This window comes from Emydura macquarii, unplaced genomic scaffold, assembly GCF_026122565.2.
Source record: "Emydura macquarii macquarii isolate MOO-44397 ecotype Brisbane River unplaced genomic scaffold, CSIRO-AGI_Emac_v2 contig_3231, whole genome shotgun sequence".
Taxonomy (NCBI): domain Eukaryota; kingdom Metazoa; phylum Chordata; order Testudines; family Chelidae; genus Emydura; species Emydura macquarii.
In genome coordinates this window covers 922,147-946,574 of record NW_027133368.1, presented here as the reverse complement: position 1 = coordinate 946,574, position 24,428 = coordinate 922,147, and the positions used below count along the sequence as shown (strand labels likewise).

At 48.0% G+C, this 24,428-nt stretch overlaps 2 protein-coding genes across 3 annotated transcripts in view; one reads left to right on the top strand and one right to left on the bottom strand.

Moving 5' to 3' along the window:
* Positions 1-24,428, top strand: part of LOC137142524 (zinc finger protein 850-like) — a 95,664-nt gene that overhangs the window by 12,276 nt on the left and 58,960 nt on the right. The window lies entirely within an intron of this gene.
* LOC137142542 (zinc finger protein 34-like) lies at positions 4,718-19,410 on the bottom strand. The gene is made up of 6 exons (XM_067531956.1): positions 18,632-19,410; positions 9,479-9,567; positions 9,001-9,088; positions 8,425-8,551; positions 7,711-7,822; positions 4,718-7,392 (listed from the first exon to the last, which is right to left on the bottom strand). Exons 3-6 carry the CDS (start codon positions 9,022-9,024, stop codon positions 6,402-6,404), a joined length of 1,254 nt encoding a protein of 417 aa, XP_067388057.1. The 5' UTR covers positions 9,025-9,088; positions 9,479-9,567; positions 18,632-19,410; the 3' UTR covers positions 4,718-6,401.

Genomic DNA, 24,428 nt, shown 5'->3' with positions numbered 1-24,428 from the left:
ACAGTCTGCAAGCATCACCCTGTTCCCAATTCTCCTCCCCTAGGAGGCGGGATGGGGGAGGTGCAGTATCCCTTCCACTCAACATGGGGGGGGGGCCTACGAACAAAAAGCAGCCATTTGAAGACCTTTGATGGGCAAGACTTCTGTGCTTTCAAAGACAAGCTGACTTGGTTTCTCCCCACCCAATTTTATCACCCAATTTGCCCAAGGTTAAAGTATTTTCCTGTTTTTTCAGATTCTTTACGTTTGTACAATAAAAGCAAACATTTCATAAATGAAAGGCTCTTTATTGATTCCAATCGTGGGGGTTGGGGGAGGAGGAGAGGAACAGGGAAATGGATGCAATGGAGGGGATGGCATGGGAAGGCAAAACGCACATATGCAGCGCACATTTCCACGGCTCATTATTGAAACAGGTTTTTCAAAGCCTCCCAGAGATGCAGAGTGCCTTCTTGGACTCTTCTTCTTGCCCTGGTGTCTGGCAGCTCAACATTAGCTGCCAACCTCTCTGCCTCCACACCCCACCCCTGCGGAAACTTCTCTCCCTTCGCCCCACAGATATTATGGAGCACACAGCAGGCAGAGATAACAATGGGGCTATTGTTTTCACTGAGGGCTAACTTAGTAAACAAACTGCTCCAGTGACCCTTTAAATGTCCAAAGGCCCATTCCACCACCACGCTGTACTTGCTCAGCCTATTGTTGAACCGCTCCTTATCGCTGTCCATGTGTCCGGTGTCTGACTTCATGAGCCAAGGGGTTGGCTGGGTCTCCCAAGATCACTATTGGCATTTCAACATCATCATCCATGGTTATTTTGCAAGCTGGAAAGAAAGTCCCTGACTGCAGCTGTCTGAATAGACCTGTCTGCCTAAAGATGTGCGTGTCATGCACCTTTTCCCGACTGTTAATGTCACAAAACGTCCCGTGTGATCCACCAGTGCTTGCAGCACCATTGAAAAGTGTCCCTTTCGGCTTATGTACTCTCTGGCAAGGTGGTCTGGTGCTGAGATAGGGATATGCCTGCCAGCTATCGCCCCACCCCAGTTAGTGGACAGGTTTGCCGCGATGGGATTCCCTATGTCCTGAGCGTTGCCCAGAGTCACTACCCTTCTTAGCAGAAGTCAATTAGTGGCGCTGCACACTTGGATCACAACAGCTCCCATGGTGGATTTACCAACTCTGAATTGATTCCCCACGGACTGGGAGTGGTGCTAAAAGCAGGGCTTTGAGATGTTCGAACGCTTGGAGACATTCATGGATGGACAACTGTTCTCAAGGGACAGACTCCACCTAACTAGGAAGAGAAATACACTTCTGGGCTGGAGGTTGGCGCAACTGATTAAAAGAGCTTTACACTAGGAATTTGGGGGAGATGGTTGGGAGATGCTCATGTAATCTCCAAGCCTGATTTTAATACTGAGCAGGAGGAAAATCAAGATAGGATACAGTGGTGGAGAAAGGAACAACAAAAGGTAGGAGTTAAGTCTTTTGAGAAGTCTCTGGCTGCTGCTCTGTTACAAATAATCACGGCATTAACTGAGACATAATAATTTTGCAACCAGAAAAGAATGAATTTGGGGAAAGTTGAGGAATGAAGAACAGGACAAGCATCAACAGAGAGAGACTCCCAAACCTAGCAATCTAAATTGCCAGTCCTGCAAAACCGTATACACTTGTTTAAATTTTACTACTGTCAATAGCCCCATTGATTTAAATGGGTCTGAGCCAGAATTAGGCAGGTGGTAAGGCTGAGAGCGGAAGTCTTGGGCTGAAACCTGGTACAGAAGAACTTTAGCCATATATATGAACTTCAGCATATACTGCCTGCAGTTGAGTCTAAGACAGAGCAGAGGTGAGGTTGTATGGGCGACCCCGCCTTGCATTTCCATTCCAGATCATGTTTGCTTTGCTTTCTTTTAACCTCCGCTCTGAATGTTCTGGGCATTTAATGCAAAAGAGAGGACACTGGGAGTGTGAGAAACTACATTTTATTTATCATTTCAAAGGACGAACAGAGATGGACTCCTTTCCCTTCCCCCATCCCAGATCAGCATGGTACTTTTCATCTCCGCCCAGTGAACTGCTGCACCCAAATCCCCCATGCACCAGCAAGGGAGCAACATTTCCACACTGGTAGAAAAGCACAGAGAACCCATGGGAGATGCTGGGGCCCAGTCACAAGAGCAAACACTCCCAGAGCAGGGAAACCAAGGCACTGAGATTAGAGGGATGCAGTGTGGGGTGAATGGGGCACAGAGAGTCTCTGTCAGCCCCACACAGGACACTGAGGTAGATGGGGAGGGGGTGACCAGTGGGCTCTTAAGCTCCTCATCTTCCTCTGGCTTCAATGATGGGGTTAGCTTGGCCCAAGACTATTGACTTCCCCAGCTTCATTCTTGCTTCTGCCCAGCCTCCTCCCCTCAGCAATTGAGAGATGCTGTCCCCTCCCCCTATCATTCCTCTGGAGGTATCATTTTTAACAACCCTTTAGATTTCAGGGATGGCTTCACTCAATGCTTATAGGGCAATTTCTGTCTCTCTGCATGGCTGCAAGTTCACAGTTCTCAGCCTCAAGAGAAAAGTCTGCCGTTTTCCAGTTCTGTTCCCCTCACCTTCCACCCTCATGACTGTATCTCACATCTCTGAAGGATCAGGAAGAATCTCCAGGCCCTGTTCAATCTTGGACTCTCGGAGTGTGAATCTAGCACACTTTGTATCTGAAAGAACACCCCAGAACTCCATATATACCAATGTCATATGATTCTGATATAATCCATGCAAAGTATGCCTTGTGTGGTATTATTTTAGAAGTCTTGATCTGCTGCACATTAAATATCCTGGTGGATTGTATGTGCTATCATTGTATGTGAAGTTATCAAATATTGCTGAAAATGCTATTAGAGCATGTTGCAAGGTGGGAAACTCTCACAAACAGCCTTTCAGACACAACAATGGAGTGGCCAGACAGTGCTGCTGACTCTCTCTCGTCAATTCAAGGATCGATTCCAGTAACAGGGATTGTTCACAGTGAAGACTTCACAGAGGGAAGCACGAAGACAATGGACACTCTATCACCAATAAAGAATGGCAACCCTGGGACCAGCATTGATCCGGCAAGCTGGAAAAGACTATAAAAGGGAAGTGACATCATCACTTGTCTTCACTCCCCCACCGCTCGATATCTGAAGAAATGGCTGGCAGAAAAAGAATTTTGGACTGGGGGCAGAGTTGTCCCAGGTGAGAAAAGCGGGCCCTGCCTGTGGACAGAAGATCTGTAGCCTGCTTTTACCATCCGTCAGGGTGAGACATTTCTAGATTCAAATCCTGTTAGTGTGTAGAATTTAGACAGGAGCGGGTGCATGTTCTCCCTATATTGAGGAAGGCAGACTTATTAATAAGCTTTCATGGAACAAATCTTTGTTCAGTGGAAGATGGTATAATCTTGGGGTGCACTCCTGTAGTGAACAGTTTGGGGTTGGTGGGGGATAATGGCTCTCACCTTGCTCTATGGTGGGTGCATAAGTGGCACAGGTAGAGTATTCCTGTAATTCAGTTGCGAGTGTGGCGCCAACTGCTGTCATGTTCGGTAATAACAGGGTCTGGAGAGACCATATGTCCTCAGCAGAAGCATGGCGGGAAGTCACCCCAAGCCAAAAGAGTAAGGAAGCTCAGTGGTACTCCAGATTCAAGCTGCATGAGGCTGCATATCAATGACACACTCACCCTTGGTGCTTGTACTGAGAGACAATGATCATTTTCATTGTTCAAACAATACCAAATCTCATGATAAAAGGGTAAAGAAAGGTTCAAATACAATAAAAAAGGACCCTTCTGGCAAACCATCATTTGTCTCATTAAGTCCTCATTAAAGCTGTGCTACATCCTGTCAAACTGAACTAATATCAAAGTATGTGATTTTGGCCTTCTGGAAAAGAGAAAAACCAACACTACAAGGTGAGCTAAAAAACACTTACAGATTTATAAATGAAATGCCACAGAATCATGATCCCTAAAAGAAGGAAAATAAATGTATCTATTTTCTTCTCAACTGGATAAACCTGCTGTACTCAGCACCTCCTCGTTATTTGGCTGTGTCATTCACAAAAGTTTTCCATAGTCATAATGGAAGAGGGAAACAAAAAACAAACCAAAGTCAAAATCTGCCCATCTCCCAATGTTCTGGACTTGGCTGGAAAAAGCCCAGAGACCACTTTACCATAGATGGAAACAGGGATTTAAACTGAGAAAGCTCAAACAGAGCATTGTGGTTCATTTGAATTCCCTCTAAAGATCTGGGACACTTTCATCCCTAGCCCGCGGGAGTCTGATTCAGGATCAAAGACATCAAAGTGTGATTCCTAAGCACGGAGAGCAAAGACCATTGTGGCAAGTGCCATGCTGGGAGCTGGAGGGTAGAAAGGGGAGAGGATAAACTCTCCAAGGCTGGGACAGAGGCTGCTGTGTGGGGGTGGAGCATGACAGTGAAGGGGGAGGAGAGAATCCCTCCAACTCATCCCATCACCCGCAGATAACACAGAACCCACAACACCACATTTTACTATGCCTGCTCCAACACTTTTAGAAGCTATTTAATTCTGGTCTCTAAGAGAGTCAATGTACAAACAAATAAATGATTTTTGGCATAACCTGGAGTAATGTGAGACTGTCTGGGAATGAGACAATCTCTCCCCAAAGGGGGAACTCAGTGACTCTGACAATCACTCTGCTAATGGGGGGCTCAGAATATATAAAATGGTTGGGGTCAGTCTAGACTAGGAAAGGTGGGGGAGGGGCAGAGGAGATTTGCTAGCTGAACCCAACCACTTTTCCCACCATAGACAGACCATCAGAGGCGCATGCTGTGGAGGCAGAGGTGGGGTCCCAAGGAAAAACCCTGTGGAAATCAGCCCCTTTCCATGGTGCTTTATGAATGCAGAGGGGGGCAGGGAAAAGAGGCAGCACCTTCCTTCCTCGTACTCTTCTAACTTAGCCCATGATCCCCAAATCACAGCACCCGCTGCTTCCTACAGTTACCAGACCCAGCATTCAATCCCCTAGTTTCCTCCCCGAAACCCATCCCTCCTGGTCCTTTCACATTTGATCTCCTAGAACCCAGCATCATAGTGGATTTAGGGATGGGAAGAGATGCCAGCCACCAGGGACACCCACCCTATAGGGACCAGCTCCAGGTAAGTGGGGGAGCCCAGCCCAAGGCTGCTGGAAAATGTGGGGGTGGAGATAGGTGTGCAGAGTGAATCTGGGTCCTGGCCTAAGTATCCCTCTCCTAGTCTCCATGGACAGGACATCACATCTGGCAATACAAAGGAGGGGGTGGAAATTCATCCAGGCAGAGGGAGCTTCTGGAGGAGTTTCTCTCTCTCTTTCCCCAGCAGGTTAGCAGGAGGCAGGCAGGCCCATCAGTTCAGCAGCCAGGGCTGTAGCAGGGAGGATGGGCTGATTGGGATTTCTCCTCCTCTGCCTGGAATTTGCTTAGACCAGAGATCCCCAAACTATGGGGAGCACCCCCGAGGAGGGCACGGAGGCACGTTTGGGGCGGACCACAGCCGGGCCCTTGGATCCTGGTAGCTTCGGCCCCTAGACGCAACTAAAGCTCCCTGATCATGGCCCCACTTCCAGCTGCAGCCCCCGGTCCTGGCATGTCCTTGCTCCCACCCGGACTAAAGGGGAGTGAGAACAGTGGTAAAGTGGGGTACAGGGTGTAATATTTGGGAACCTGTGCCATAGACCAAGCAAAGCCAGAGGGTCACTGCTCAGCTCACATCAGCTGCTGTTGGAACCTGCTCCCAGATGTGGGCAGATGGATACTTGGAGCCAAATGCCACGGATGTGTGTGGGAATAAGGAAATGGAGTTGTTACTTTGGCCAGCCCCAGGCAAAGCATGGACAGAATTCCTCCCCTGTGCAGAGGAGTCTCCGATCTCCAATGTAGCGTTGGCTCCAACTGAAGGATTTTCCATGCTGAGGACATCTCAGAGGGAAATTCCCTATGAGGATTTGCTGATGCTTGATGCTGTGCGAGCACCAAATGAACCTTCCTCCTCATTCTTTCTTCTGTGAATCCTCTGATGTGGAATAATGTGTGAGCTCAGACTCAATTTTTTCTTGCAGTTATTAAGCTTTTCCCACAATCCAACAATTTAGGGGATCTCTCTCGTGGGGATTGTCTGATGAGGAGCAAGGTGTGATCTTCCAATAAAACTTTTTCCACAGACAAGACATTTATAGATTCTGTCCCATATGGATTCTCTGATGCTAATGAAGGTATGAGCTGGGAGTGAAAATTTCCCATCATCCAACTATTTATAGGGTCTCTTTCTTGTGTGGGTTCTTTGATGTTTTGAGCTCTCACTGATGCTTTTTCCACACTCAAGGCATTTTTATCGTCTCTCTCCCATGTGCACTCTCTGATGCCTAACAAGATTTGAGCTCCAACTGAAGCTTTTCCCACAGTCCAAACATTTATATGCTCTCTCTCCTGTGTGGATTCTCCCATGGTAAAAGAGATGTGAGCTCTGACTGAAGCTTTTCCCACACTCCAAACATTCATATGGTCTCTCTCCCGTATGGGTTCTCTCATGGCTAATAAGACTCGTACGCTGAACAAAGCTTTTCCCACAGTCCAAGCATTTATAGGGTCTCTCTCCTGTGTGCAGTCTCTGATGCCTAATAAGATTTGAACTCTGTTTGTAACTTTTCCCGCACTCCAAGCATTTATAGGGTTTCTCGCAAGTGTGGATTCTCTGATGTCTAATAAGGTATGATGGTACACTGAAACTTTTCCCACACTTAAGACAATTATTTGGTCCCTGTCCCGTGTGGATTATCTCATGGCTAATAAGGCGTGAGCGCCAACTGAAGCTTTTCCCACAGTCCAAGCATTTATAGGGTCTTTCCCCTGTGTGGGTTCTCCTATGGATAATAAGGCCTGAGAGCTGACTAAAGGTTTTCCCACACTCCATGCATTTATACGGTCTCTCTCCAGTGTGGATTCTCTCATGGTTAATAAGGCCTGAGCGCCGACCGAAGCTTTTCCCGCATTCCAAGCATTTATAGGATTTCTTTTCCTTGGGATTTGTCTTCCGGGCTGTGGTTCCCTGGGGATCCTTGCCTCCTCCCCGACATTCAATAGATTCATCCACTTTCTTCCTTTGGCAGTTTCCCAGCATCCTCTCTGACCTGTGCCAATGACTCCAGGCTTTTCTCTCTTCCAAGCACTGGGAAGAATTCCCTCCAGTTCCTCTCAAAAAGGTCTCCTGCAGTTCCACTTGCTCCGGACCTTCCTGCTGTGGATTCACCTCCTCTTTCCCACTCATTGTCTCATCACCTGCTGAGGAAGAGAGAGAATTCAGGCAGGAGTCACTGCCTGGGCTGGTAGAAAGGACAGAAAGGGGAATAGCAAAGAGGGAAAACACGACGAAATAACTGCCTGGGACACTGAGAAATTGGATTCTGCCTCCACAACCCATCCAAACTCTGAACGGGAAGTGAAGTCAGGAAGAAAACTCCTGACAGCTAACAGGGTGGGTGGGAAACCATAAGCGATATCTGTCACAACGATGTGACACCTGCTGACCACAGCCTGACCTGGCTGAGATGAGGCAGAACTGAGGGTGCTCACACCACATTTTTGAGATTTTGAGCTTTTTACTTCATTGACTATATAGTTCCTGTGTCAGTGTCACTGACTCCTCACCTGGGCGGGTGCCTCCTTCCTTGGAGGCCTGCAGATCTGGAACCCACGGCTCTTCCCCTCCTTCCAGCCGGGCGATCAGGTCAGGTTTGGGAATGGAGAGTCCTGCTTGGGGGGTGAAATCAGGCATGATCAGACTACACTGAGGAATAGTGGAGTAATCTGTCATAAAGGCACATCTTGAGTTTAAACAGACCCCGTGATTTTCTGGGGTGTTGTGGGAACTGAACAGATAGGAACATGGCCACTGAGCCCCCTTGGGAGAGACAGATGTCTGGAGAGAAAGACAGGAGTTGTCACACCCTCACTAGGAGTTTTCAGGATGTGTGTGCTCTAGGGGACTGGCTCCAGTGTTAAACCCCTGTCTCTGTCTAAGCATTCAGAGTCCAGAACACCCCCACACATGGAGCTAATCTCAGAAAAAACAGGAACAGAGATTCTGTATGTAAGTGAGAATTAATGTAGATGGGATAATACGCTGCTTGTGCCCCTGTATAGGTTGGAGGGATGGGGATGAATTAGCATGTCCATTAGGTGCATGACTCCCCTATCTTATTGGAGGGGTTTTGGAGGTGAACAGCTCTCCCCGACCGGGGCTGTGGACTAGATGACCCATTCCCCTCTAATCTAACTGACCAGGGAAGAACCTGACCAGATGCGGAAATGCAGATCCCATGGCTTCAAATAGATGAGAGGAAACGAATCCTTACCCAGCGAGGTCACGGTCTCATAATTCTGCTGCATGACGTCCCGGTAGAGGGCTCTCTGAACCGGATTGAGCAGAGACCCTTGCCCCTCGGTGAAATACACAGCCACATCCTCAAACGTCACCGGCATCTGAAACAACAGGCACTGCCCACTCAGTACCTGCTGCCCCAGCCACAATCCCACTGTTCATGGGAAAAGAAGCACAAAAAGAGGACAGCTTTGGGAGGGCCAGAGGAGCCGAATCCCACCCCCACCCTGCTCAGAGTGGCCAGGGGGCTCCAGGGAACAAGAGAAAGTGAGAGCTCTTTGTCCCTCCCAGCAGACGGAGGAGGGCAGGGTCTTCTCATTTACCACACACACTCTGGTCTGTTTTCCTAGCCCTGTCCAGGGGGGTTTTTCCTGTTTCAAAAATGGGGGAATGTTCCCCCCTCCCATGGGCCTGTTCATAAATCAGGTCTTAGGCTGAGAATGTCTCAGCAGGTTTAGAACAGCCTGTCCTCCGCGCTGCCTCTGTGTATTTCCTGCCCCTCCTGCTCTACAAAAACGCCCCCCAGCAGCTCCCCCAAAATATCCCCTACCTGAGCTGGATCCACCACAGCCATTTCCTTCCCTGTGCCCTGGAAAGATGGGATGATCTGGAGCAAAACGTGGTCGTTATTCTGCAGCCTGTCAGGGTGAAAAGGGTAACCGAAGAGGTTTCAGGAGGGGTTTCTGTCCATTTCACACTGCGATTCCCCCCAGGCTCTTTCCCTGCAGACAGACCCCCTAGAGACTGTGCCACACGGGAACAGAGAGAAGGTGATAGCTCCTTGTTCCTCCCAGCAGACGGAGGGGGTCAGGGTCTTCCCATTTACCACACACCTACTAGACACAGGCTGATGTGGGAAGCAGAACTCCACGCAGGGGACAGGGATAGGAATCCCAGCACCTTCCTTTTGTTTTTCACCACAGTCTCTGCCTAGTGGGTTCAGGCTCCAGCACCCTGGTCTGTTTTCCCAGCGCTGTCCAGTGGAGTGTTTCCTGTTTCAGAAATGGGGGAATGTTCTTATTTCCTACCTGAAATGGATCCACCACAGCCATTTCCCTTCCCCATGCACTGGAAAGATGAGATGATCTGAAGCACCGAGTTGTCCTTATTCTGAAGCCTGTCAGGGTAAGAAGGGTAACTGAGGAGGTTTCAGGAGGAGTTTCTGTCCATTTCACACCCAGATTCCCCCCAGGATCTTTCCCTGCAGACAGACACTCGGTTACTTTATTACAGGGGTGGCCAACCCTCGCTCCTCCTCTTTGCATGCCGCTCTTTGCTCTTTCAAATGTGAAATTGATAAGCTGCCACCGAAATTGAGGGATCAGCGGGAATTTTCCACGGAGGGTAAGGTAAACGTGGCTCTTTGCGGTATCTAAAGGTATTTTTTGGCTCTTCGTCTCTGACTGGTTGGCCACCCCTGCTTTATTACAACGCAGACCTGCTCCCTCCCGACTGGACTAAACCCACGAGAAGGTTCAAAACCCTCCCAGTAACAGCGTCTTTGAGCCAAATGCTAGAAAAAGGAGAATCAAATGAGCTGCTTTGGGAGATTCCCTCTGACACTGTCCCTGAGGGCAGCACGTTCCCGCAGCAGCACGAGGACCAGGCAGAGACAGGAACTGGCTTTTCCTCTCTCTGCTCCTCAGCTCATTCCCAGGACAGTCAGTCTGCCCTGTGTGATGCAGTGACTGGAGCTGGGCAGGTTTGGGGTCCCCACCCGTCCCCACTTATTGCTCCTGCGGCCCCCCCCCCAGCCTCTCCACTCTGCCTTTCTGTCTCCTTCTCTCTCACCCTCTCTGTCTGGGAGAACTGGTTATGGTCCCATGTATGTGGCATTAGCTCTCTAGTAGACACAGCTACTCCCAGACACACGGGGAGCCCAGCCCCCTCCAGTATAAACTCACCAGCCTCAGGCCCCTGAAAAGGGCTGTTTGTGCATAGTCACTTTCCTGCCCGTCCCCAGCACATTCCCCCAGGTCGTTCTCAACCCCTGCAGTCTCCGGCTCTGGAGCTGATGTCGGCGGAGCCCTAATTGCAGTCACTGGAGAAAGTCCCCAGCTGAGCGGGGTACAGAGCAGGCTTTGCGAAGGAGAGACTGTGTAAGGTTGCAAACGACTTCCGGACACAAATCACTGCTTGGCTGTTACTCAGTAGGATCATCCCAGCTGAGCCTGCTCAATAACATCTGCTGAAGGCGCTGCCCTTGCTCTATCCTTTGGGGAGTCACAATCTGTTCCCTGCTGTTCACAGGAACCAAAAGGGCAGAGGGGGCAAACTGGCTGGGACGGATGGGCAAAGTCTATTCAGGGGCCAAACTGACTGCACGGGAGATGCCAACAGCTGGAGGCAAAGGGGAAGAAGAGGGGGTGATGGGCAAACTAAAGGGCAGAAGGTAAGAGCCATGGTTAAGAATTGGGTACAGGCATTGCCAGATGGAGGCAAAGGGGAAAAGCCTTGGATAGGGAGGGGCAGAGAAGATGGGGGTAAGCTATCTGCAGTGAGTGCAGAAATGGGGATGGTGGGGGAACCTAAAGGGTTTCCCACACAGTAATTGCTTCCCACGGCTGTGTTCTTACAGGCACAGGGCATCCCAAGGTCTAGACAAGGCAGCTCTTCCCTGTCTGATATGACATATTGCGCTGAGGATGAAGACATGATTCCATGAAATATTTTACATACACCCCTTCCAAAAATTCTAATTGTGAGTGTGTAAATGTGTCCCTTATCAGTTTACATGTCTGCCTAAAATTTCATAGCAGTTCACAAACATCTTCAAAAATCATCAGTTATGCACACAAAAATCATGAAGATAAATAAAAAACTAAATACATTTTGGTTTCTTTTATTTTGCATTTTCATTACTGAGCCTAGAGGACACATTAGCTTCACATGTCTGCTGTTACCTCTCACAAAGAAGCCATATACCTAAAATGGCTGTACATTCCTATAATAGTTTGGACTGTAAATTGTGATTCCTTCCGCCTCTCCCCCCCTCCCCCTGCACAAATAAACAACTTTGTAACTGAAAATATATTAAAAATCCTTATAAGTAATACCCCATCCTGCAAACACTACACTCTTCTGTTATTTCATTTGTTGCATACATAGATGTCGATTTTTCTACTGCATTGTTTATCCTACTAATTGCATATTTTAATTTCAGATCCTTTCATGTATGCTGCATGTTTTGTTATGATATATTTCAGTGACGTTCTTCATTCTGACAAGTTTACTGCTTTGTCCTGCCGACATCACAGACTTTTTTTTTAAATGAATGATCCTGTTACTAATTTGCACTGGGGCATAGTGCTGACATCACCTTAATTGCCTTTTGGTGAAACTGAAGTTCCTTGTCTCCACTCTGTTTTTACAGTGGGAATAGCTAATGCAGGATAGTTACCCTACGGTAAAAACACATCTTCTTAGCACTGAGGACACAGATTATAACCCAGGTTCAGATATTAAATGAACCATTATAATTCATGGCTTGGCAACTCTGACTGATCGTGTGGCTATCGTTATCTCTTTGCCATCAGAGGTATTTGAACCAGATCATCTGTAGCTCCCCGTTTGTGTGGGTATCATGGAAAACCAGCTAAAATATTTTAAAATATAGGTTTAAACAGAGGCTTTCCCCCCTCAGCTTCCCTTATTTCCATCCCTTTACTTACTCAAGGCTTGTCTACATGGTGTGACACAAAAGGTATGAATTTAAAGTATACCTTCATAGGGCTAATTCCTGTGTAGACGCTCTCATTCAGAAGTAAAGTGGCCTTAGTTTTGACAGTGGCAGACAGGGCAATCATACAAGATTCCAGGAATCCTTCCCTGAAACACTCTGAGGGTATGTGTACACTGCAGAGTGAAGCTGACATACTTAAAGTCGACTTTCACTTGCCGATGTTTAGAAGTTGCTGGAGCGTGTCCACACCACGCTCTTTGCGCTGGGCTCGTGCGTCCATACTTGCCATGCTTGTGTTGGCACTCAAAGCAGTGCACTGTGGGTTGCTATCCCACAGCGCAACCAGCCGCGGTGGCTGTTGGGATGAGTTTCATCATCCCATGATGCAACACTCCTTCCCCCCTCCCTTTTCCCCCCAAACAAACAGGAAACCGATTTTCACGCCATTTGTTTATGCCGTGCGCTCACCATTGCTGCGGAGACAAGGAGCCAGCTCAACTCTGCACTGTTATTGTGAGCATCATAAATACATTGCAGCTTATCCTTGAGTATTTTCAAAGAAGAGTGAGAACCCAAAGCACAGGCAATTGTGATGCCATCGAGGCCGCCTTGCTATAAGCCACTGAGCGGAACAATTCCCGATTGCTGCAGGCTGTAATGCATCATATGCAGTCCGTGGAGTGCCGGTTCTGGTACCGGGAAACAAACACAGACTGGTGGGACCGCATCGTTATGCAGCTGTGGGATGATGATCAGTGGCTGCAAAACTTTCATATGCGAAAGGCAAGTTTCCTTGAACTTTGCTCAGAGCTGGCCCCATCCCCGAAGTGCGTGAATACTCGCTTGAGACAGCTCTGATGGTGGAGAAGAGAGTCACCATCGCTCTGTGGAAGCTGTCAACCCCCAACTGTTACCGCTCGGTTGGGAATCAGTTCGGAGTCGGTAAATCTACAGAGGGGGCTGCCATGATTCAAGTGTGCAGGGCCATCAATAGACTTCTGCTACGAAGGCTAGTGACTTTGGGAAACGTGCAGGACATAGTGGATGGGTTTGCCGTGATGGGGTTTCCAAACTTCAGGGGGGCCCATTGATGGCATGCACATCTGTATCTTAGTGCCTGCCCACCTAGCAACCAAGTACATAAACCGCAAGGGGTACTTTTCCATGGTCCTGCAGGGTCTTGTGGATCACAGGGGTTGTTTCACTGACATCTGTGTGGGGTGGTCTGGGAAGGTGCATGACGTGCGCATATGTTGGAATTCGGGGCTGTTCTCTAACGTGCAGGCGGGCACTTTCTTCCCAGACCAAAAAATTCACATTGGGGATGTGGAAATGCCAATAGTGATCCTGCGGGATCTGCTCACCCCTTGCTCTCTTGGCTAATGAAGCCATACACCAGGCGCCTTGACAGCGACAAGGAGTGTTTTAATAACAAGCTAAGCACTTGCAGAATGGTCGTTGAATGTGCGTTTGGGCGTTTAAAGGCCAGATGGAGGAGTCTCCTCACTAGGCTGGACATGAGTGAAATGAACCTCCCGTCTGTGATATCTGCGTGCTGTGTTCTTCATAATGTGTGTGAAGCGAAGGGGGAGAGGTTCCCCCAGGGCTGGGTTGTGGAGGTAGAAAGACTGGCCAACCAGTTATGAGCAACCAGATGCCAGCAATACGCTGAAAGCTAACCGCGGAGCGCTTTGCATTAGGGAAGCATTGAAAACCAGGTTCTGCAATGAGACGCACGACTGATTTCTGTTCCTGTATGTTGTTTGCCTTTGCTCAACATCCCCCCTACCATCGATATCAGTACCCTCCAAATACCTCCCAAACAAGATATGATTTAATAAAGAAACGTGTTGAAATGATGCAAACTTTTATTTATGAACATTCAAGTCATTGGGGGTGGAGGATAGTGTTCATTCACAGTCTCAAGGGATAGCATGGTTTCTTGCAGGCCAGCTGTCAGCGGGGCCGCCCCTGCTTTCTGCTCGCCTCCACTGGGGTGGAGTGCATCATGTGCTGCATCCTGGCCATTCTCTTCAGAGACCTCTTGGGGGTGGGGGAGAGGCAGGGCAGCAAAGCCATAGACGGAGGAATGTTATGGAGGGGCTGCAGCAGGACTCTGTCCGGCCTTCGCTTCTCCTGAAGCTCCACAAGCCTCCGCAGCATGTCTGCCTGGTCGCACATGATTCGCAGCATCTCCTGCGTGGTACTGCGATCATGCTCCTGCATCGCTCTGCGACTCTCCCTGTCTATGTCCATATTCTGGGACAAAGTCAGCCGCCATGCTCGGAGCTCTGTTTCTGCGGCCGCGGAGGCGTTCATGAGCTCACCAAAAATGTCTCTTGATTTTTTTTTCCTCTTTCTAATCTGTGATAGTCTTTCCGCAGCATTTGGAGCGGGTTGGGCCAAGGCCGAGGTGTCTACAGAATGAAAAGAAATGCACAACATTGCCATTGTTAGCAGACCTAAGAAAATGATACAACTGCAACAATGTATACAATACTTCCATGCAGTGCACAAGGCAAACCCAGACCCTCATTCCACTCCTAACATCCCAGAAGGGTCGGCTCGCTGTGCCGTAACAGAGATGGTAAGCCAGGGGCACTTTACTCTGCTATCGAGAGGATTAATGAACTTTCAAAAGCTCATTTCAAACGCCCTGTATTAGAGCGGTGCCTGGGTAACATGGTTTAATTTGGATGATCGTTTTGTCACAAGGCCGCCACAGGGGATCTGAGGACAGCGCGGGGAGGTTAATAGTCCTTCTGAAACCAAATCAAAATAATTAAAGTGACTTAGTAGGACACTACAATGGGGAAGAGAGAGGTACAGGGTATCTGCTCTACAGCTCGGGTATTTCAAACTTGTGCCGTCTTCCCTAGGTGACCATGCGTGACATCAGTCTCCTGATGGTAACGCGTGAGGAAAGGGAAGATTTGCTGCACGCAGTGGGGTACCGGCCTGGCCCTTATGCCGCTATGCTGTGTTCCGCCATGATGGCGGCTCCCTTGATTGCAGTGTAGTGCGGCAAAGTATCCAACCGGGGAGGAAGGAACAAGGCTGCCCTCCCCCGAAACCTTGTGCAAAGGATAACAGGTTATCTACATGAAAGTTTCCTTGAGATATCAACTGATGCTTCTCGGAGCATACCTCTGCACATAAATAATCTGTTCCGGGGGTAACCTCCCCAGTAAAGTCCACTAAATACCCCCCCCACCCCTTAAAAGGACAGAACTGCTAAGAAGAAAAAAAAACCCTCACCAGATGTGTCTTGCCTGGGATCATTATTGCTGTCCTGTGTGCCGCTGGACTGCTCTGTGGTCAGGGAGACTGTCCCTGACTGTCTGGGAGAACGGACAGCACGCTCTCCTGCACCCTGTTCTCCCCAGCCTCCTCCTCGTCCACGGAGTCCTCATCATTGTCCATGGACTGTGATCTAGCGGAGGTATCGATGCTGTGGGGCGGCACCGTGGTGAATTGCATGCAGCTCCTCATAGAAGTGGCATGTTTTTGGCGAGGAGCCAGAACAGCTATTAGCTTCCTTGGCTTTCTGGTATGACTGCTGCAGTTCCTTGATCGTCCCTTCTCCAACATGCCCTGGGATATCTTCCCGTAAATGTCCAAATTCCTTTTGCTATCTCTGAGCTGAGCCATAACGGACTCCTCGCCCCACAGACAGATGAGATCTAAGACCTCTGGTCAACTCCATGCCAGAGCGTGTTTGGACCTTCCAGTAGCCATGAGTTCAGCTACAAGCTCTCTCCATGCTGGCTACACAGGAAATGAAAATTCAAATTTTCCCAGGGCATGAAGGGAGGGGCCATTTCCGGGTAGCCTGACCACGTAACAGCAGCGCGCGAATGTCCAGAGCGGTCACAACCAGGCATTGTGGGATACCTCCCGGAGGCCATTAACGGCGAATTATGTTACGCTCTGTCTACACTGATGCAAAATCGAACCACTAAAATCAAATCAGGCGCTATGGTTTAAGTCGACAAAACTGCTGTATCAGTGTAGACGCAGGCTTTCAGAGATTGACGTAAGTGATGTCACCAGTGTAGACCAAGCCTTAATCACCAGCTCTATGACCTCTCTTGAATATTTTTAAAGTTTTGTATAGTCCAGGTATTCCCTACATTTGTTTTTTTTAAGCCCAAAGGGAAGGAGCAAAGCAGTGACTCCCTCATCTTAACTGTCCTGAGTGTTGCCTTGTGTAGAAAAGCCATTGCAATAATTCACAGCTATCAATTTTGGAACGACAAAATGTAAATAAATGGATTAAGGTTAAAATTTCAGGTGAGCTTCCGCCTTCTCTCCGCTTTGTGGTGGTCGGGACACCTTTCATGAGCAGGGGAAGGAAGGCTGGCTAGTGTCATGGCAGACCCTACTGTGCTCGCAGAGCATTGCCCTAGCTGTACAGTGATCCCCTCTATAAGCAATACCTACAAAGTGGTTCATAACCTAGGGAAGACAGGTGGGTGAATGCCTAACTTCCACGCAGGGCCAATCTACTGGATCAGGTCCCATTCAGAATCCGGCTAGAGGAGGAGGACATGGAGTCACCGTCCACCTTTAACTCATACTCCAGAGCTAAAAGTTATCAGGTCGGCATGACCAATGCCAGGGATTGTTTTGTGTGGAGTTAGGCACTTGCCTAGCTCTTTCTCTCAAGAAACGTAAGCAGCGATTCCAGAAACGGGGTTCCCCTTTATGGATCACTTGGCAGATTTAGGTTCCTACCTGCAACGGGTACTGAGATGCCAAAATCTTTGAGAGGGGTGACACCTAGAACACATCCCTCTGATGGGCCTCTCCCATTGGCTAGCGTAGGCTGACTTTTGTGGATCACATTCTCAGGCATCTATTTCTCACCATTCATCCCTAACTCAGGCTTCCTGGATCACAGTGTGGGTCCTGCGACATTCTAAGTGCTTAACGCCCAGTATCATTGTGAATCTAGCCCTGAAGCCTTGTCCTCACTGCTAAAAAAGGTGTGGGGTGTTTTGTTTTGTTCTCAAACCTCAGAGTAACTAAGGTGCAGGAGCTATTCTGAGATAAAAACAGTGAGGACAAGTCATTTTGGTTTTTAGCAGTGAGGGAAAAGCCTGAGAAAATGTCTGTGAAATAAGATCAGAGGGTAATACGCTCACATGTGTATGCCAAAGTATGGATGTGAAAATGTTATGTTGAAAACTTGTTCAATATGTGTAACAATGACAATGCTAGATGTGCTGCTTAGTTGCTTGTATTTAAAAGGTTCATAAACATTAGCTGACATATTTATAACACTTTACACCATTTTCAGTGTTGTGTGCGCATTCACTACTTGTTTACTATAGGAACTCTATTAGTCTCTTTCCATTGTAGATTAGGCCATAAACACACAACACCACCTACATTCAGAGTTTTACAAACAATTGCCCTGAGGTTTAACTATGTGATTGCTTTTCCAAATTACAAATAATCCCTTTCTTTATTTCTGTCCACTTTTAACATGGAGATTTCACAATGGTAACAAATTGTGACAGGACAATTCCCCCTTTCCCCTCCCCCCCATCCATCACAACTGCTGCCCCTGACCAGGAGAGAGGGAATGGTGGAAGATGGGGAATGGGGAGAGGTAGGCAACTGTGATGGGAATGTCCCCATCCACCAGAAGTAGCTACTGCTGGACTAGAGGCTGGGGAAAGGCAGAGGCAGCAAATTGTGACAGGGCAGCCCAGGAGAACCCCAAATGTCAGTAAGTGCTACTGGCAACAAATGGTGTGGGCAGCAGTTTGTAACACTGCCCCGACACCCCCAAACCACCCCACCACCACCTGCTCCCAGATCACAATGGAAGAGGCAGCAGCATCTGATCCCCTAACCCCGGCCCCACCCGCAGGCTGCTCTGGAGTGTTTGCAATAACAAACCGAAGGATCCCCACTGGCTGCGGCAGCCCCCTCCCCCTCTCCTCCTGCCCCATCGGCTTGGGGAGGGCGGGGCGCCCTTGTATCCCTCACCATCCCTCTCTCTTCTCCTACCCCCGGGCTCTCCCAGCCCCAGCCAGTCTCCGCGTGCTCTCACACTCCCCCTCCCGCCTCCCCACTGCCCCCTCTACTTCTCTCTACCCCTCCCACGCCGAACCCCAGAATTCTCCCCCTGCCTTTTCCCTCCCCCCCTTCAGCAGACCCACATCCCCATGGTCCCTCCCGCCCCCTGCATCCCTGGTCACCCCCCTACTGCCCCCTCACACGCCCCTGATCCCCCCTCAGTGCCCCTCTGGCTCTCACCCCCTCTATCCGTCCCCCACACGTGTCGCTGGTCCCGATCCGGACCAGGCTGGCCACGTCCCCCGCCCTGCAGACAATGGCAAGGGGCAGCCATCTTCCTATCCGCAGGGCAGGGAATCGAACCAGCCCAGCCGGGAGCAGCCTGGGCCAAACCTCCCCCCGCAGCCAGGCTGTGACCGGGAGCATCGCTCCGCCGGGCATGGGGGGTGGGTGGGAAAGTCTCTCCTACCTTCCCTCCAAGCGGCGCCTCCCTGGGAGCGGGGATCTCCCCGTTCAGGGGCCCTGGCCAGGCTGGGGTCTCTGCCCTGGGAGAGGCTCCCGGGAGCAGCGGGAACGTCACTGCTCCATGGTCACCGGCAGCCGCCGCCGGGGCTCGGGGATCTTGCAGGGAGCCCGGGCTCCCCACAGCAGCAAAGGGTTACACGGTAACGTGCAATTCACTTCCGTCCCCGTCCTGCCCCCGGAGCAGATCTGAGTCGAGTCGAGGCTGGCTGGTGTGTGTGAGTGCAGCAGAGTGATCCCAACCCAACCATCGCTCCTCCCAGCTCCTTCTGGGTCCTAGTGACAAGCCCAACATACTGCAGACACCTGCCTCTCCCGGCCCTGTCTCTACACTGCTATTTCCTGCAGCCCAAGCCCTGCAAGCCCCAGGCAGTGGACCCCAGCTCTGAGACTCGTTGTGAGGGTAGGAGGGAATTTGCTCGCAGGGCTTGCCTTGCCCAGCATTAAGGGGGCATCACGCACAGAAGCCACTTCATCAATGGGAGGACAGAGCAATTCCCCATGTGCCAACACCATCTATCTGCCAGGGAAGGGCAGGGACAGAGGATGGAAGCTAATTTGCTGCACAGTGTCTAATTCAGACCCCTGCCTCTCACACTGAGGAGACCTCTCTGGGGGCGGGAACTCCACTGATTAGGAAAAGACAGATACTAGTGGTGGGGACTTGATCATTACAAACACAGACAGCTGAGTTTGTGATGACCAGGAGAACCACCTGGTGACTTGCCTCAGCCAACCAGGGTGAAGGTTGGGGATCTCTTAAGACATCTAGACAGAATTATGTGCAGTGCTGGGGAAGTGCCGCTGGATAGTAAATCCATGCTTGAACAATGAGAATATAGCAGGAGGGGTATACTAGTCACCACCTGTCCAGGATTTTAAGTGACTGTGAAATGCTCAGGGAGGTTAGAGAGACTATAAAATAAAAAAATCAATAATAATGGGGGAGGGGGAGTGTTTCAATTATCCCCATATTGACGGGTAAATGTCACCTCAGGACAGGATGCAGAAATAAAGCTTGTTGACACCTTAAACAACTTCTTCTTGGAGCATCTAGTTCTGGAACCCACAAGAGGAGAGGCAATTCTGGAAGTTGTGCTAAGTGGAGGGCATGATGTGGTCCAAGAGGTGAATAAAGCTGAACTGCTTAGTACACTGATCCATAACAACACAATTTAAGATCCCTGTGGGGGAAGAAACAACAAAGCAGCCCACCATGGTAGCATTTAATTTCAGAAAGGGGAATGACACAAAAACTAGGAAGTTGGTTAAACAGAAATGAAAAGGTACAGTACCAAAAGTGAATTCCTGCAACCTGCATGGAAACTTTTTAAAGACACTATAATAGAGGTTCAATTTAAATGTATACCCCAAATTAAAAAACACAGTAAGAGGACAAAAAAAGTGGCCACTCTGGCTAAACCACCAAGTAAAAGAAGCAGTTAGAGGCAAAAAGGCATCGTTTAAAAACTGGGAATTAAATCATATTGAGGAAAATAGGATCATAAACTCTGGCAAATGAAGTGTAAAAATAGAATTAGGAAAGCCAAAATAGAATTTGAAGAACAGCTAGCCAAAGACTCAAAAAGTAACAGAAAAAAAAATTAAGGACATCAGAAACAGGAAGCCTGCTAAACAACCAACTGGACGACCAAGATGCTAAAGGAGCACTCAGGGAAGGTTTTTGTTACCTGTCAGCTCTGTGTTCTTGGGAAACCAGGGCGCAAAACCCCTACTCTCTGACTCACCTGAATGCACGCCCAACCTCTGCTTGAACAAGAAAGAAAAAGCAATGAAAAGGCAGTGGGAGACACACCTAAACCCCTCTAAACAAGGGTGACAGGATTAAGGCAACTCCCCTAGCCTCATCTACATCAAAGATGTAAAAAGATGTTAGCTCATCAAATGGAAAACAGAAGCCTCATCTACATCGAAGATGATACAAGATTTAGCATACTGCATGGAGAACCAAACTCCAAAGCAGGAATCGCACTGAATTCTGGGATTGGCAAAGCAGGGACGCACTGCATGATGGGAGATCTCTGCTCCTGATATTAATGAACCCACACCTGCACACACCCAGCTCAGCAGTTACAGACCATTCTAGTTATTGATATCCAAAGCACTGAATCAGCCTGATTGCATTGTGAGCTCCCTCAAGGAACATGGCCCATAGCCAGGAATGATCAGCTCCTATTGTCCAGCATAAACAAAACCACTCTGGTATACTCCCTTGAATCGTTGTTTACCCATAAACAAACCTAGTGTTTCTCCCTTGAGCAGTTGTTTCTTCCCTACAAAAACCCCTCTGCAAGTTCAAACTTCTGTTCTGATGCCTGGATCCAACAGCTGCATCAGTTCCACTGGGACTTCACCTTTTCCTGACTGATCCTGTTGGGGGCTCTGCCTGTCTCAAGCGCTCCGGACCCTAAACTGAACAGCCGGTCTCCTGTGAACCTTTGAGCTGCCAGGGAGTGGTGAGACCCCCACCCACTCTGCTCTCTTCCCCCAACACTCTCTCTCTTTCTCTCTCTGGTTAAACTTACTTCTTCCCCTTAGACCTAATTTAATCTTTCTCTCTCTCCTTTAGTCTAGGTATAACTTTCTACTTTTGTAATCAAATCTGGGCTAGCTTTCTCCAATACCCCAACTATAATTGTATAACATTGTAACCGTTTGTTTTTCTCTCCTTGTATGGTTATTAGTATTAGTATCATAAGTTTTATACACCTACCAATGAAATAACTGTTATAATCATGCTGGTTGCCAGTCTCTCTCTCTCTCTCCAAACTTCATTTACTCCTTTGTGTTCTTGGTTGCTATCTTGCTCTGCAGCAACACTTGTTTTACCTAAGCCAAAGATCTCTGGAGTGCCCAAAAATCCTATGGGGTTTGCTCATCAAGGGAGTTACTGCTAGAACAATTGTAGAGTGAGAATAGGAATAGCAACACGCTGAACCTGTGGCATATAAGGAGTGTGTGTGTGGCAGAGGGGCGGGGGGAGGCAGCTGAGAAGTGCTGCTCTGCCTAGCCTGTGGAGTCTAGGGGCATATAAGAGTGGCAGCTGAAAAGTGCTGTTTGGACCCAGCCTGCTCAGAAGTGCGCTCTATTCTGGTGCGGTGCAAAGGGGCATATAAGGGTGGCCGCTGAAAGTGCTGAGTAACCCAGCCTGCTGAGTTCAGGGACATATAAGGGATTAGCTGAGAGTGCTGATAGCCCGGTCCACTCAGATACACTCTGTTAATCTGGAATGTGTGTGTGTATAGGTGGGACGGTTATTTGAATCTGGGACTGGAGGAACCCAGCCCTGGAAACCTTACGTCCTGCAGAGTAGCTCCATTGGGAGGGGACTTGTAGCTATATGAACACACAAGTAACACAAGCAGGACATCAATAGAATCACACACCCCCGTCCAGGAAAGTAACCCTAATAAATGAGTGCACCCCAAGGTGACAGGCAAATCTGGTAACATTATTGCAGAGAAACTAAATGAATTCTTTGCACCACTCTTCATGGCTGAGGATGTGAGACAGATTCCCAAACCTGAGCCATTCTTTTTGGGTGACAAATGTGAGGAACTATCCCGGATTGAGGTGTCATTAGAGGAGGTTTTGGAACAAACTGATAAATTAAACAATAATAAGTCACCAGGACAGGATGGTATTCACCCACGAGTTCTGAAGGAACTCAAATGTGATACTGCAGAACTACTAACTGTGGTATGGAACCTATCATTTAAATCAGCTTTTGGAGGATAGCTAATGTGACGCCAATTTTTAAAAAAAGGCTCCAGAGGCCATCCCAGCTATTAGAGGCCAGTAAGCCTAACTTCAGTACCATGCAAATTGGTTGAAACTAGAGTAAAGAACAGAATTGTCAGACACATAGATGAACACAATTTGTTGGGGAAGAATCAACATGGCTTTTGTAAATGGAAATCATGCCTCACCAATCTACTAGAATTCCTTGAAGGGGTCAACAAGCATGTGGACAAGGCTGATCCAGTGGATATAGTGTACTCAGTGTTTCAGGTCCCTAACCAAAGGTCCCTAACCAAAAACTCTTATGCAAAATAAGATGTCATGGGATAAGAGGGAAAGTCCTCTCCTGGATCAGTAACCAGTTAAAAGATAGGAAACAAAGAACAGGAATAAATGGTGAGTTTTCTGAATGGAGAGAGGTAAATAATGATGTCACCCAGCGGTCTGTACTTGTGTTATACTTATAAAATAAAAGACTAGCAGGATCTTATTGAGGTGGAGAGGCAATAAGCCGCATTTACTGTAAATGTAAGAATGTCAAAACGCAGTCACATTCACACACACATTCATACCCAAGAAGTTTTGCACGCTGGTGTCATATAATTACCAGTCCTTTTCTGCATTCCTCGAGCCAGCCTAGTGGCCAACTAGGCTGGGCATGAGGAAGGAGTCAGGCCTCTCCTGGTTGTGAATCCAATGCTCCGAGATGACAATTGCAGAACGAAACTCAAAGTTTGCATGTTCTCACCCCATCTTTTATACTTGCTGGCTCTCATGTAAGTCTATGGGCCTTGCTGTGTCATGCTGCCTCCAGGTTCAGTATATTTGTTAATCACCAGCTAATTGCAAGCATGACTAGTTTCTTATTTCTGTACTTTGTTCGTTCCCAGAGAGGATCCTTCTGTACTTTAGGATTGTTTATCTGCACTTTAGGGTCCTTGATATGCATTCTTCGGCCTTCAGAGGTCAGGATGGCAGTCTGCATCTTTACTCCCCTTTCTGTGTCAGAGCAGTGTAGGTTGTGTCTTTTTATGTCCTGCACATATATTCCGCACTCACACACACAAAGAGAATTCATCAAGATATTTTTAGATTTAGTACAAGTTTTAGAAAAGAGTTTACTTCAAGAAACTAACAAAATGGAGTTCACTTATGCCACACTAAACAGTACTGTACCATTATCAGAACAGGAAAGGAAAAATTAGTATCTACCTCTATCTCACTTCTACACTAAATCAAGTGTGCAATTCATTTGCACAACTCCTAGGGATGGCTCACACTGGGACCAGCATTGTTCAACATGTTCATAAATGATCTGGAAAACGGGGTAAACAATGAAGTGGTCAAACTTGCAGATGATACAAAACTACTCAAGTAACTTAAATCCAACGCAGACTGCAAAGAGTTAAAAAGGGATCTCACAAAACTGTGTGACTGGACAACAAAATGGCAGATGAAATTCAATCTTGATAAATGCAGATTAATGCTCATTGGAAAACATAATGCCAATGATACATATAAAATGATGGGGTCTAAATTAGCTGTTACCACTCAAAAAAGAGATCTTGGAGTCATGGTAGATAGTTCTCAGAAAACATCCACTTAATCTGCAATGGCAGTGAAAAAAGCTAACAAAATTTTAGGAATCATTAGGAAAGGGATAGATAATAAAACAGAAAATATCATATTGCCTCTATATAAATCCATGGTATGCCCATATCTGCAATACTGCAGCAGATCTGGTCACCCCATCTGAAAAAAGATGTATTGGAATTGGAAATGGTACAGAAAAGGGAAACTAAAATGATTAGGGCTATGGAAATGTTTCCATATGAGGAGAGATTAATAAAACTGAGACTTCTGAGCTTGGAAGAGCGATGACTAAGGGGGGGTTATGATAGAGGTCTATAAAATCATGCTTGGTGTTGATAAACTAAATAAAGCAGTGTTGTGTACTCCTTCTCATAACACAAGAACTAGGG

Coding starts and splice junctions, on each gene's coding strand:
- LOC137142542 (XM_067531956.1), bottom strand. CDS start 9,024: ATGGCTGTGGTGGATCCAGCTCAG. Junction 8,552..9,000: donor CTGTGGTGGATCCAGCTCAG/GTAGGGGATATT, acceptor CTGTTGTTTCAG/ATGCCGGTGACGTTTGAGGA. Junction 7,823..8,424: donor TGAGACCGTGACCTCGCTGG/GTAAGGATTCGT, acceptor TCACCCCCCAAG/CAGGACTCTCCATTCCCAAA.